Below are 13,820 nucleotides of genomic sequence, written 5' to 3'. Positions count from 1 at the left end.
ACTTTTGAACCCATTATGTTCTGATGTCCAAGAAGATATGTTTATGAACATAAATTTAAAGAGAAACATATGGATGAAAACATATGTATGGGCAGTTAAGGGAAGGTGAGAGAATCGAGGATAGAACCTTGGTCAGGGAATGCGTGAAAGGTTCTGATAAAGCAGGTCAGGCAGGAAAGAAAACAGGAGAAAGGAGTATCTCATGTGTCAAGTGTAGCATATAGCAAAGGGAAGAAAAAATCCCACGATCAGTTTGAAAACAGGAAGTATATTGCAACACTTTACATAGAACCATTCAGAGAGATCAGGCCACCACCAGACTGCAGTGGGTAGAGAACTGAGTATACCTAAATAATACAAAAAGAAGATACACAGTATCTATGGTCTCCAGTGTTATGAATAATGTATATAAAATATTGAAAGGAAAGAGCTATCATGCTTCTGGGAATGGTTGATTCCAAGAGACAAAGTTCTAAAAATTCTCTCAGGTGCATTGGTCCAATGAGGAATGGGGAGATCTAGAATTCACTATGCCCAACTGTAGGCAGAACAGCCAAGGGGGGCAAGTATGGTAAAATCATTAAACACCCTAGCCTCCCTTTTCTAACCCCATCATGAAGGAAAATCTGGGAGTGATGTCATTTCTCACTGAAATACTATTATTTTTCAGCCCACAGGGAACCCAGACTAATTGGAGGGGATATTCCCTGCTCCGGTCGTGTTGAAGTGAAACATGGCGACACATGGGGCACCGTCTGCGATTCTGACTTCTCTCTGGAAGCTGCCAGTGTGCTGTGCAGAGAATTACAGTGTGGAACAGTCATCTCAATCTTAGGGGGAGCTCACTTTGGAGAAGGCAACGGACAGATCTGGGCTGAAGAATTCCAGTGTGAGGGACAGGAGTCCCATCTTTCACTCTGCTCAGTAGCCTCCCGTCCAGATGGGACTTGCGGCCACAGCAGGGATGTTGGAGTCGTCTGCTCAAGTGAGACCCAGAGGACATGTTCAATTCGCTCCCATACTGCCAAGAGGGTGGGATGAGGTCATCACAGACATCTTTTTAAAAGTCCCGTCTCCTTCCAGGATACACGGAGATCCGCTTGGTGAATGGCAAGTCCCCATGTGAGGGAAGAGTGGAGCTCAAGATACTTGGGACCTGGGGATCCCTCTGCAACTCTCACTGGGACATGGAAGATGCCCACGTTTTTTGCCAGCAGCTCAAATGTGGAGTTGCCCTTTCTACCCCAAGAGGAGCACAGTTTGGGAAAGGAAGTGGTCAGATCTGGCGGCACATGTTTCACTGCACCGGGACCGAGCAGCACATGGGAGATTGTCCGGTAACTGCTCTGGGTGCATCGCTCTGTTCTGCTGGACAAGTGGCCTCTGTAATCTGCTCAGGTAAGAGGATGGACAGCTGGTGACGAGCTTTTCCCGTGGTGGCGTGCCTTAGAGGCAGGTGTACCGATAGGGGAAAAGGACAAAAATAACAGGGCATGATCTATTTCAAAGGATCATGAGAAGTGTGCCAGAATATTAATCTCCTGTGTCTTTTAAAAATTATATTTTTTATGTTTTTATTTTATTTTTGAGAGAGAGAGAGAGAGAGATCACGAGCAGGGAAGGGGCAGGGAGAGAGGGAGAGACAGAATCTGAAGCAGGCTCCAGGCTCTGAGCTGTCGGCCCAGAGCCCGACGTGAGGCTCGAACTCACAGAGGGCGAGATCATGACCTGAGCGGAAGTCAGATGCTTAACCGACTGAGCCACCCAGGCGCCTCTCTCCTGTGTCTCTTTAGAAAGAAAGTAAACTTAATTTTCACAGACCTCATCATTACCCAGCGCTTACCATGTGCTGGCTTTTTCAAAGCACCTGATTCATTCCCCCCCCCACCCCGGTTGGCCCACCCCCTTCCTGTTTGTTCTCAGCTCATCTGTCCCCTCCCTTCCTTACCCTTTTTGTATCTTGTATAACTGAGCAGTTTGGTGTTTGCAGGAAATCAGAGTCAGACACTATCCCCGTGCAATTCATCATCTCCGGACCCAACGAGACCTACCATTCCAGACCCCAGTGCTGTTGCTTGCATAGGTGAGAATCAGTGACCAAGCTATAAAAAGTGATCTCAATCCTTAAGAATGTGTTTTTTTAATACTTTATTTTCCCTTTCCAGGGAGCGGTCAACTTCGCCTGGCAAATGGAAGCGGTCGCTGTGCTGGGAGAATAGAGATCTACCACCAGGGCTCCTGGGGCACAATCTGTGATGACAGCTGGGACCTGAGTGACGCCCACGTGGTGTGCAAGCAGCTGGGCTGCGGAGTGGCCATTAACGCAACTGGCTCTGCTCATTTTGGGGAAGGAACGGGGCCCATCTTGCTGGACGAGGTGAACTGTAATGGAAAAGAAACTCATATTTGGCAGTGTCGTTCACACGGCTGGGGACGCCATAACTGCAGGCATAAGGAAGATGCAGGGGTTATCTGCTCGGGTGAGTTCTGCACATAAGCTCTGGTCACAATTACATAAGAAAGGACGGGGGGGGGTGGGGGGGGAGCAAAGCGTAGTGAGGGATATTAATCTGAGGGAATCCTGAAAAGCAGGTTCAGAGGCAAGGTAGTATAACCTCAGAAGCGAAAAATACAGAAATAAGCTTGCCCATCAGGAACATGACCCCAAAACTATTATCGAGAAGCCCTTTTATAAGTATATGTGGAACTTCCTCTCACTGTCTAAAGAAATCGATTAAAAGGGACAGGAAGAAATACACCCAGCACTCCGTTCTACAGAGCAAAAGATAATTATTATATACCTAAGTACTTTTTCATGATAGTCAAATGAACTTTACTTGTCACAGGAGCAAAACTTATCATAAGAGGCCACTGCCTTTGTTGCATATACATGGCGAGCTTTAGAAACTACTGTGAAGCAGAAAAACGGAGTCCATTGTAATGTGTTGGGGAAAACAAAACTATGACTCGCTTAGGGAAGTGAAAAGTCCTATACGCGTTTAATGACATAACCTGGTAGAGGACATACACAGCCGACTGTGAAGAGTCAGAAAAGGAAATATTTCATTTCAGGGTCATGTACACAACATCGGCTGTAGTGCCCGAGTGTCTCCCTAAAATTTGCCAAGACAGCTGCAAAAAGAAGGCTAATGAAATAAAGTCTTCGGGCTAACATTGCAGTCATTTAGGGAGAAGAATCCAAACTGTGTAACGGATAGAGACGTCTCCGAGCTCTTGATTAAGACTGAGAAATCAATTTCGAATCGTCGGAGGCATTCGAAAGAGTTCCTTAAGTACAAAACTCCATACTAGAAAAACCGTAAGCCGTATACCTAACTATACCGTATTTAGTCTAGAAAATACTGTATTTTACCAAAATCGACTGAAGCATCCAGAAGTTACGAAAGAATTACTGGTCGTTGACATTTCATACCTATTTTTAAAGCTGTGCTCACCTTAGAATAAAGGGAGGGAGCCCTCTGAGCCTTCAGAGAAAACGGGAAACTACTAACTCTGTGTTTTACTCCAGAGTTCATGTCTCTGAGACTGACGGATGAAACCAGCAGAGACCCCTGTGCGGGGCGTCTGGAAGTTTTCTACAATGGAGCTTGGGGCAGCGTTGGCAAGAGTAATATGTCGGCAACTACTGTGGCGGTGGTATGCAGACAACTGGGCTGTGCGGACAGAGGGACCATCAGCCCTGCATCTCTGGACACGTCGTCCAGGCACATGTGGGTGGACAACATTCAGTGTCCGAAAGGACCCGACACATTATGGCAGTGCCCGTCTTCTCCATGGAAACAGAGACCGGCCAGCCCTTCAGAGGAGACCTGGATCACGTGTGCTAGTGAGTACCCGCCAGCCTGGATGAAAACTCTATTTTCTAATTCCCACTCGCCTCTTCGGATCTCATGAAGTAGGCCTGAATGACCTCTGGTGACAATTCTACCCGATGGCGTAATCGGTTTCATTTCATTTGGCCGATTGGTATTCGGGATCGGGGATTATTTTTCCAAAAAGCGTGACGCGCCCTGTGGTCTTCTTGAAAGTTTATTCGGTTGCTTTCTCTGAGAATGAATGAGGAGCACGGAATATATAATTCAGTATTTGACTCGTGAACAATCTACCTTCCCTTTCCCACTTTTCTTTCAAATATTTTCTTGCTCTACTCATGTAAGAAGGGAAGCCGTCAAAAAGACCAGTGCTGAGGTATTTTGCCATTCTCTATCTACTTAAACTGGAAGAGATTTTTTTTTTTTTATGTACCTGTCTCCTAAACCCTTTCTCCTTGAGAGAAATTAACATTATGCAATGTTCATTTTGTTCATTTCACATTTCCTGAGTGGCAGGCATGAAATGCACCCAGTTTGCTGAAAAGACAGAGTTTCAAAAAGGATAGGTTTTGTTAAAATATATTTTTAAATGCAGATTAAATAAGTAAAGTATTCAAATAGAGATTTAAAAAGAATTTAAAATCTCTCTTTTCGCCTGTGACCTCTTGGAAGTTTTTGTGTTCTCAGAAATGATCTGGGTGTCTCTGACTTTTCAGACAAGATAAGACTGCAGGAAGGAAGCTCTAATTGTTCCGGACGCGTGGAGCTCTGGCATGGAGGTTCCTGGGGGACGGTGTGTGATGACTCCTGGGACCTTGAAGATGCGCAGGTGGTGTGTCGACAGTTGGGCTGTGGCCCAGCTTTAGAGGCCCTAAAAGAGGCAGCATGTGGTCAGGGGACGGGGCCCATATGGCTCAATGAAGTCAAGTGCAAAGGAAATGAATCTTCCTTGTGGGATTGTCCTGCCAAAGCCTGGGGGCACAGCGACTGTGGGCACAAAGAAGATGCTGCTGTGAGGTGCTCAGGTGAGTATCTGGAGCCTGGACTAAGCGTGGAATATCTGGCAGCAAAAAGGGGGTGGGCAGTGAAGCGCACTGTGCAAAGACTAGACGCATCAACCCAGGGAATCTAGTAGAAAGAGAATCATGATGCTTCCAATCTGAAGGAATGAAGAAAACATTTGTGGTTGTACATTGGCTTCACCAAAGGAAGAGCATGTAACTATATGTATCTCTGTACGGAAGGAATGAAAACAAGGGGACCCTGGTATTAGGTGGGAAGGAGTAATTTACTTGGTTGCCGGGCACCAAAGGCTCACATAGGAAATAGAAATATTTGTTCTACATATTACTCCCCAAAGTGAGTCTTCTCTTTTCTCCTGCAGAAATTGCCGTGGCCCAGAGATCATCAACGGCTGCAGGTATATCATGGGGTTTATGAGCCTGGGTCCAATTGCCTGTGTTATTTAGAATCTTTTCTGCCAAGAGACTTTAGGTCAGAGGTAGTTCTGAGGATCTGAGGTGTACTTCGGCAATCCTGTATTTCAGAGAAGGATGGTGCTAGAGATCTGGGTCCTCCAGGTAAGACATGATCATCTCTTGTGATACTTCCTTGCCCTTAGGTCGCTCATCGCTTGTCGTATTTGGGATCCTTGGCCTCATTCTGTTGGCCTTTCTCGTTGCTCTCCTCTTGTGGATTCAGAAGCGAAGACGGCGACAGCGGCTCACAGGTATCAGCCAAATTATGGTCTTTCTCATGTCTCTATGGGGTTGAAGCTTCTTGGGATAAAATACGTATTATCTCAGTATATATCCATAGTAGACGCAAGGATATGCATATTAGACTCAAGTATAAAACCGCCAAAAGGATGGAATCTAGAAGGGATTTAAGCAGCTTCTCAAAAAGAGGGAACAAGATTTCAGAGGAGACAGGGGTTTGGGCTGTTTGATGATCTCTGCACTCTATCTGTATGCTAATTGGGACATTCTGGAATCGATAGTTTGGGATGAATATGCTTATATGGTTTAGGAGGAATCCTTTCTTGCCCAAATACTTATTTGCTGTCACTATGTAGTTCTTATTAATTTTACTGTTCAGTGAAGCAACGTGCTAGGCTCTGGAGATACAGACATCGATAGTCAAGTGTTTTTGTCTCCATGGCATCTCAAGTCTAGTGGAAGAGATATTCATGCAGACAAATAAGGTGCAATGTGATAGTGCACACTAAGATGGATAAGGAAAAAAGTGGCACAGAAAAGGCAGTAATTAACTGGAGGGGCAAGGGGAGAATCGGAGGCTTCTAAGAGGCTCATTCTGAAAATCAAGTTCAAAGAACTGGGTCAGGTGCTTCATAGGGAAAGAGAAAAAAAATGTACAAGGGTGGAGAAGCTTAAAGGATGGGCATATATGCTGTTTTGAGGGGAAGTAAAAGTTGGGTTGCAGGAGAGAAGCTGCCGGGAAGTCGGCAGAAGGAGGAGGAACAGAGTATGTAGTCGTGTACTCCGTGGTAAGAAGATTAATAGTCAAAGAATACTATGTGTGTTTGTGTTGCGGGGGGTGGGGGGTGGGGGTGAAGTAGTCAAGCTGTTTTTCAGAAAGTTCTGTTTGATGACAGGATGTATGAGGGGTTGAAGGAAGACCACGTTATTGACCAGGGTAGCATTTCGAAATCGTTCAGATGGAAAATGACAGGGGCTTTAGTGAGAATGGAGAGAAGAGGAGAGATTTTAGAGAGTTTTTTTTTTTTTTTTTTAAGGTCTGATGAGTTAGAGAAGACCACTGCCTGCCTTAGGGGAAGAAACTGGGAAGTCAGGCGATGGCAATAGGGGAGGTTTCGCCTCCTCCTATTGACTTTAATCATGGCCTTGTAAGGGAAAAGCTTGGTAGTAGAACGGATGGAAACAAGACAAGGGCGTGGGTAAAGATTCAGTACGTTTGCATTGCTGTGGAAAAGCACTGGTAAAGAGGGCGACTTTTATTACGAGCTGATCCCTAACCTAGGGCCTCTGTTGTCAGTTTCCTTGAGAGGGGAGAATTCTGTCCACCAAATTCAATACCGGGAGATGAATTCTTGTCTGAAAGCCGATGATCTGGACGTGCTGACTGCCTCAGGTCTGTGGGTTCTTTGAGGGTTCTTTAAGGGTCTGTAGCCCTGGGGTTCAGACGGGTAGCTACAATTACAGTGGAGGCATTCCACTGTGCACAGCAGTGGAAAGGAATCTCGAACATGGAATAGGAAGTTATGATGCACATAAGGAAGAGAGGCAGAAATGAACGACAGATTACTCTTGGAGAACATAAGAATTGCAACCATGTGATCTGGCTTAGAGATCTATGATTATGTCTGATGGAGGGACAGGGAACCATGCAAGAAGCATATGATGACTTGGACCTCATTTTCTTGAAACAGAAACTAATCTTCTAAAGGGTGGTTTCACTCGTCAGGTCTCTCATAATTTCTTGCCTTCTTACCTCCTGCTGCTTTCCTTTCTCTTACTTGCTACTTATTATATTTCCCCCTAAAAGTCTGAAAGCTTAAAATTTCTGTATCTTTATCCCATAGAAGCCATCACTATTCACAGGATTACTCTGATTTCCCATTACATGATTCTTCTTTCTTTGTCCTCCAACTTCTGCCTAGCGACAGTGCATGAATTCTGTCTCTGGGCAGCAGAATTCTGCTGGGTTGGAAGAAATCTCTCAACACCCACTTTCTCCACAAACGCTCAACACCTTCTCAGTATTCCTTACCATGTGACAAGGGCCCACATCACTTCTTCAATCCCAGGGACTTGGTATTTGCTGCAGCTGTGTCAGGAAAACGTACAAGGCCTGGGAAAGACTTTCTGTGCCCCTTGAATCACACTTGGTTGCCTTTCTAATTGTGGGCAATGTGTTTAGACGTTCAAAGAGCTGCTAAGGCACTTGAGGGGAGGTCTGATTTATTTCCCAGTAATTATTTTCTTCCTTTCAGAAAATCCCAATGAGTCAGATGATTTTAGTGATGCTGGGCTAATTTCTGTGTCTAAATCTCTTCCTGTTTCTGGATGAAAAAGAAGACCATTCTGCTGAGGTGCACTGAAAAGGAAAATGGGAATTATAACCCAGGGAGGTGAGTGAGGAGAATTTATTCAGTGTTGTTCAAAACAAGTACATTTTTTTTGAAAGTTTAGAACTCCTCTGGTATTAGGAAAAAAGAATATATATACACATGTTTCTGTATATATTAATATATATGTATATCCACTTTCAGAATATATAACAGCTCTTTACAGATGTGACTCATTTTTTTGTTTATTTATTTCTGAGACAGAGACAGAGCATGAGTGGGGGAGGGGCAGAGAGAGAGGGAGACAGAGAATCAGAAGCAGGCTCCAGGCTCTGAGCTGTCAGCACAGAGCCTGACGCAGGGCTCGAACTCACAAACCATGAGGTCATGACCTGAGCCGAAGTTGGTCACTCAACCGACTGAGCCACCCAGGCACCCTGATGTGACTCTTGGCCAACTCTTAGTTGTATATTCTAAGCAATAACAATGGTAGATCATAGAGCTAAGGAGGAACTGTGTAAATTAGTATGAAAAAATCTTTTCAAGATATTATAAGGGTCATTTGGGGAAAGAGAAAAGACTTATGTCAACACTTGTATAATGTTATGTTATGGTAAAGGTAGTATAAGATGCCTGTAAGAATACAGAAAGTTTTCCTAAGAAAGTTTGAGATTCTGAGGAAGATGTGATACTCAAGGGAAATATCAGATGATTGAAAGATCGACAACTTTAGGGCAAGGACATAGCATGTACAAAATATGGAGGCAAAGAAAAGAACACATCTTTGGGGAACAATAAGAAGTTTTTCCTTCCAAAATATGTATTGAACAGGGGCATCTGGCTGGCTCGTTCGGTAGAGCACGCAACTCTTGATCTCAGGGTTGTTAGTTTGTGCCCCATGTTCGGTGTAGAGATTACTTAACAATAAAAATCTTAAAAAACATATGTATCGAACGTGTTTATGGTGACAAATGGTGTTCTGAGCACTGAAGACACATAACTAAAAGGTACTGTTGACAAAGACACGATCGTTTAATGCAAATCTTGCAGGCTACCTGAGAGAGAGGAAGTGGTGAGAATCAAAGCAGAAAGGTTGCAGAGACCCCTATAATGGGCGGCTTTGCCTGCTCCTGTTAGGGAGGCAGTGAACTTTGAAAAATGAAGCTGGGGCAAGACACAATCAGGTTTACATTTTATAATTTGCTTTTCATGCAGGAAGTGTAACAAGGGAAAAGAGTGAATAGACAAGAAATTTGTTAAGTTATACATCAAAAAGAAAAATGGTGAAATGAGATAGTGGAGAGATTTTCTATCTTTAAAAAAAACTATTTTGGGGGGACTATACATTTAGAAATTATATATAGCAAAAGTATGGTTTTGTTGTGGAAATAAATACAGACTGAGACACAGGATTAAAGTCGGAACTCTTAAAAGTATAAAAATGTAAAGTGTCAGATCATTTATGTGCATATATACACATAGAAGCTAATAAATTATAGATAGCATTAAAAGGATAAATATATATATACAGTAAAACCTTGGATTACAAGTTACTTGTTCTGCGAGTGTTCCGCAAGATGAGCAAACATTTCTAATAAGTTTTAACTTGATAAACAAGCGATGTCTTGCAATGAGTAGATGCCGAAAGTCACATGGTCACAATGAGCCAATGGTTCATGAAATTCGCTTTGATCTACGAGTGCTTTGGATTACAAGCATGTTTCCAGAACGAATTATGATTGCAAACCAAGGTGTTACTATATATATATATATATATATATATATATATAGTATATATAGTATACATATAGACAGAGAGAGAGAGAGTAGATAGATAGATCTCTCTATCTATATACATATATCTTAACAATTGTTAAAGGATAGCATGTGATAGATCACTCGGCAAAGCTATGAAAACACAACTCACACAGGATGAATTTCGAGTGACACCTAGACATTTACAAATGCTCTAATTCACCAGTATGTCTGGGAGGTTCCAATTACAATTAACACTGAGATATCACTTTATCTAAAACAGGCCACCAAAAATTTAAAACAGCGCCAATATTGCTGGTGGGAATACAGAGAAAATTTTAGACACTGCTGTTGGAAATGAGAGGTGTGGTAGCTTTTGCCGAAAGCAACCTAAAAAATGTCTCTTAATCATTTTTTAAACGCTTCACATCCTTTCATACAGAACTTCTCCCACTGAGAACTTCATCCATGCAGATAAAGCCACTAGTATGTAAGAGCTCACATATAATGATTCCTTTCCACAGCATTGTTAGTAATGGCAAAAAGCTGGAAAAAGTGAATGACAGTGACCTAGTGGCTAGAAAATTATGGTGCAGCCAGTTGAAAAAGGAAAAATCATCCACAAACGTGCAATATCATTCCATTTATGTGCTCACGTTATCAAATATAATTAAATATGTTTACATCTATAAGATTACATGTATGTGTATATATGTATAGAGAAACATTAAAATCTAATAACATTATTAGATTAAGACTACAAATGCCTTTTGATTTATAATCTTGAACATAGGAATATTATTCTGATGTAATGAATAATCATTAAACTACTTTTTCCTTAAAGCGTAATCACTGCTGAAGCACTGTTTCAGAATTACATGGGGATGCTTGTAAAAATGGTATTTTGGTATACATCATAGTTTTATGAAAAAGGCATCATTCTTGGGCACACTGAAGTTTGCAGATCACTACTTTTAAGTTTTCTGTTCAGGAAAGTAGCATGTTGTTTAATACATGTGAGTTTGTGTGTGTGTGTGTGTGTGTGTGTTTTGTGCACACACACATGCGTGTGGTAATAGAACACATTAGATTACATTATAATGGAATTCCTTACAAGTGTGTATGAAGAGGAAAATAACAGTTTTTCCATGTATGGCTTTTGTTCAGCCTTTAAGACACCTTGATGAAGAAGACCTGAACTATTGAATAGAGCAAGAATCCCCCTCGTCCACTGAAGATTACAGTACGTTCCTGTATCTCCTCGTATCCCAAAGAAGGCTGCTGAATTTGTAAAAATTAAATTGGTGAATGTAACTATTCAAAGCTGTTTATAAGACTGTCAAAGGGATTAAATAAAAAGGAATATTGCTAATTTGAATTTGTCTTAACTTCCTGGTCTTGATTTTATGAATTTCTGAGTAGGCTTTCTGATTTTTTTAGGGGTTTGATTAATGTAACATGATGTCTTTTCATTTGAAGATGTTTTCATTTGCATATATGTTTTTTCTAGTTCGGTTTAAATAATAATTTTCTTCTTATTACCAAATCAAAACAAATTTGCTTTTCTTTAGTTTTTTTCAAATTTTTATTTAAATTGTAGTTAGTTAACATATAGTGTAATATTGATTTCAGAAGTAGAATTCAGTGATTCATCATTTACACATAATTCCCTCTCTCTTTTTTTCCCCCTTCCCGTATGTTCATCTGTTTTATTTCCTAAATTCCACATATGAGTGGAATCATATTCTATTTGTCTTTCTCTATTGACTTATTTCACTTAGCATAATACACTCTAGTTCCATCCACATCGTTGTAAATGGCAAGATTTCATTCCTTTTGATGGCTGAGTAATATTCCATTGTCTATAGATATCACATCTTCTTTATCCATTCATCAGTCAAATGATACTTGGGCTCTCTTCATAGTTTGGCTATTGTTAATAATGCTGCTATAAACATTTGGGTGCATGTACCCCTTCAAATCAGTATTTTTGTATCATTTGGGTAAATACCTATTAGTGCAATTGCTGGGTCATAGGGTGCTTTTATTGTTAACTTTTTGAGGAACCTTTGTACTGTTTTCCAGAGTGGGTGCACCAGTTTGCATTCCCACCAGCAGTGCAAGAAGGTTCCCCTTTCTCCACATCCTTGCCAACACCTGTTGTGTCTTGTGTTGTTAATGTTAGCCATCCTGACAGGTGTGAGGTGGTACCTCACTGTGGTTTTTGATTTGCATTTCCCTGATGATGAGTGATGTTGAGCATCTTTTTACATGTCTATTGGTAATATGTACGTCTTCTTTAGAGAAATACCTGTTCTGCCCATTTTTAATTGGATTATTTGGTTTTTGAGTGTTGAATTTGGTAAGTTCTTTCTACATTATGGATTCTAACCCTTTATCAGATATGTCATTTGCAAATATCTTCTCTCATTCCATAGGCTGCTTTTTAGTTTTGTAGACTACTTCCTTCACTGTGTGGAAGATTTTTATCTTCATGACGTGCCAATAGTTCATTTTTGCTTTTGCTTCCCTTGCCTTCAGTGATGTGTCTAATAAGAAGTTGCTGTGGCCAAGGTCAAAAGGGGTGCTGCCTGTGTTCTCCTCGAGGCTTTTGATGGTTTCCTGTCTTACATTTAGGTCTTTCATCCATTTTGAATTTATTTTTGTGTATTGTGTGAAAAAGTGGTCCAGTTTTATTCTTCTGCATGTCGCTGTCCAGTTTTCCCGGTATCATTTACTGAAGAGACTGTCTTTTTTCCATTGGATATTCTTCCCTGCTTTTTTGAAGATGATTTGGCCATATAGTTGTGAGTCCCCATCTGGATTTTCTTTTTTTTTTTCTTTTTTTTTTTACCCTTCGTTCCGACAAGGCTAACTATCTGGATTTTCTATTCTGTTCCATTGATCTGTGTGTCTGTTTTTGTGCCAGTACCATACTGTCTTGATGACTACAGCTTTGTTATATAGCTTGAAGTCCAGAATCGTGATGCCTCCAGCTTTGTTTTTCTTTTTCAGGATTGCTTTGGCTATTTGGGGTCTTTTGTGGTTCCATACAAATTTTGGGATTGTTTGTTCTAGCTCTGTGAAAAATTCTGGTGGTATTTTGATAGGTATTGCATTAAATATGTAGATTGTTTGGGGCAGTATAGACATTTTAACAATATTTGCCCTTCCAATCCATGAGCATGGAATGTTTTCCATTTCTTTGTGTCCTCTTTAATTTGTTTCATAAGTATTCTTTAGTTTTTGGAGTGAAGATCTTTTCTTTCTTTGGTTAGGTTTATTCCTAAGTATATTATTGTTTTTATAAATGGGATCAATTCCTTGCTTTCTCTTTCTGCTGCTTCATTATTGGTGTATAGAAATGAAACAGATTTTTGTACATTGATTTTATATCCTGCGACTTTGCTTATTTCATGTATTAGTTCTTAGCTCTTTTTCTAAGAAAGGGAAAGTTAATGATTATTGAAAGGTTAATAATACATTGTTATCTCTACAAGACATGAATCTTATTGGTTCCTAATTGGTTCCTAATATGTAATTCTGGTCCCCGATAAAATATGCACAAGGGGCGCCTGGGTGGCTCAGTCGGTTAAGCGTCCGACTTCGGCTCAGGTCACGATCTCGCGGTATGTGAGTTCGAGCCCCGCGTCGGGCTCTGTGCTGACTGCTCAGAGCCTGGAGCCTGTTTCTGATTCTGTGTCTCCCTCTCTCTTTGACCCTCCCCCGTTCGTGCTCTGTCTCTCTCTGTCTCAAAAAAAATAAACGTTAAAACAAAAAATTTAAAAAAAAATATGCACAGCAACACCCGGTAAAGGGACAAAGACTGAATGGTTCACTTCCGTGTTCCTTAAGACAGTGTAACTAAAACTGAAATGAATATGCAAATTATGTCTTTTCTATATAAGTGTAAGTTATCATAAGGAAAATTTATATTTTACTAAAAATCACGTATCCATATTACATATTAACATAGAAGATAAATCTAAAGAAAGATTTATAACAGCTCAACACTAAGCTTAGAGTCTGTTATTAAATATTCCAGTGTTAGTTGCAAATAGATTTTTAACCCTTTCTCAGTATTCTGGTATTGAGTACGCTCTGTTCTAGCATTTAGGGCTTCAAAGCCACTATCTTGTAGAATCATGAAATTTGGGTCACTTCCTATTGTTTTCATTCCTCTT

At 41.0% G+C, this 13,820-nt stretch overlaps 1 protein-coding gene across 1 annotated transcript in view; it reads left to right on the top strand.

Annotated features, from left to right (window-relative positions):
- CD163 (CD163 molecule) overlaps nt 1-11,014 on the top strand; it is a 30,277-nt gene extending 19,263 nt beyond the window's left edge. The window contains 12 exon segments of the mRNA XM_047867223.1: nt 671-985; nt 1,084-1,398; nt 1,991-2,083; nt 2,166-2,480; nt 3,530-3,847; nt 4,550-4,858; nt 5,218-5,253; nt 5,455-5,562; nt 6,849-6,944; nt 7,807-7,880; nt 7,883-7,944; nt 10,804-11,014. Coding sequence (XP_047723179.1) covers nt 671-985; nt 1,084-1,398; nt 1,991-2,083; nt 2,166-2,480; nt 3,530-3,847; nt 4,550-4,858; nt 5,218-5,253; nt 5,455-5,562; nt 6,849-6,944; nt 7,807-7,880; nt 7,883-7,944; nt 10,804-10,810 — 2,048 coding nt within the window. The 3' untranslated portion in view covers nt 10,811-11,014.
- The last annotated feature ends 2,806 nt before the right edge of the window (nt 11,015-13,820 follow it).

Source organism: Prionailurus viverrinus, chromosome B4 (assembly GCF_022837055.1).
Source record: "Prionailurus viverrinus isolate Anna chromosome B4, UM_Priviv_1.0, whole genome shotgun sequence".
In the NCBI taxonomy this organism is placed as follows: Eukaryota; Metazoa; Chordata; class Mammalia; order Carnivora; family Felidae; genus Prionailurus; species Prionailurus viverrinus.
This window is presented reverse-complemented; position numbering and strand designations above follow the sequence as displayed.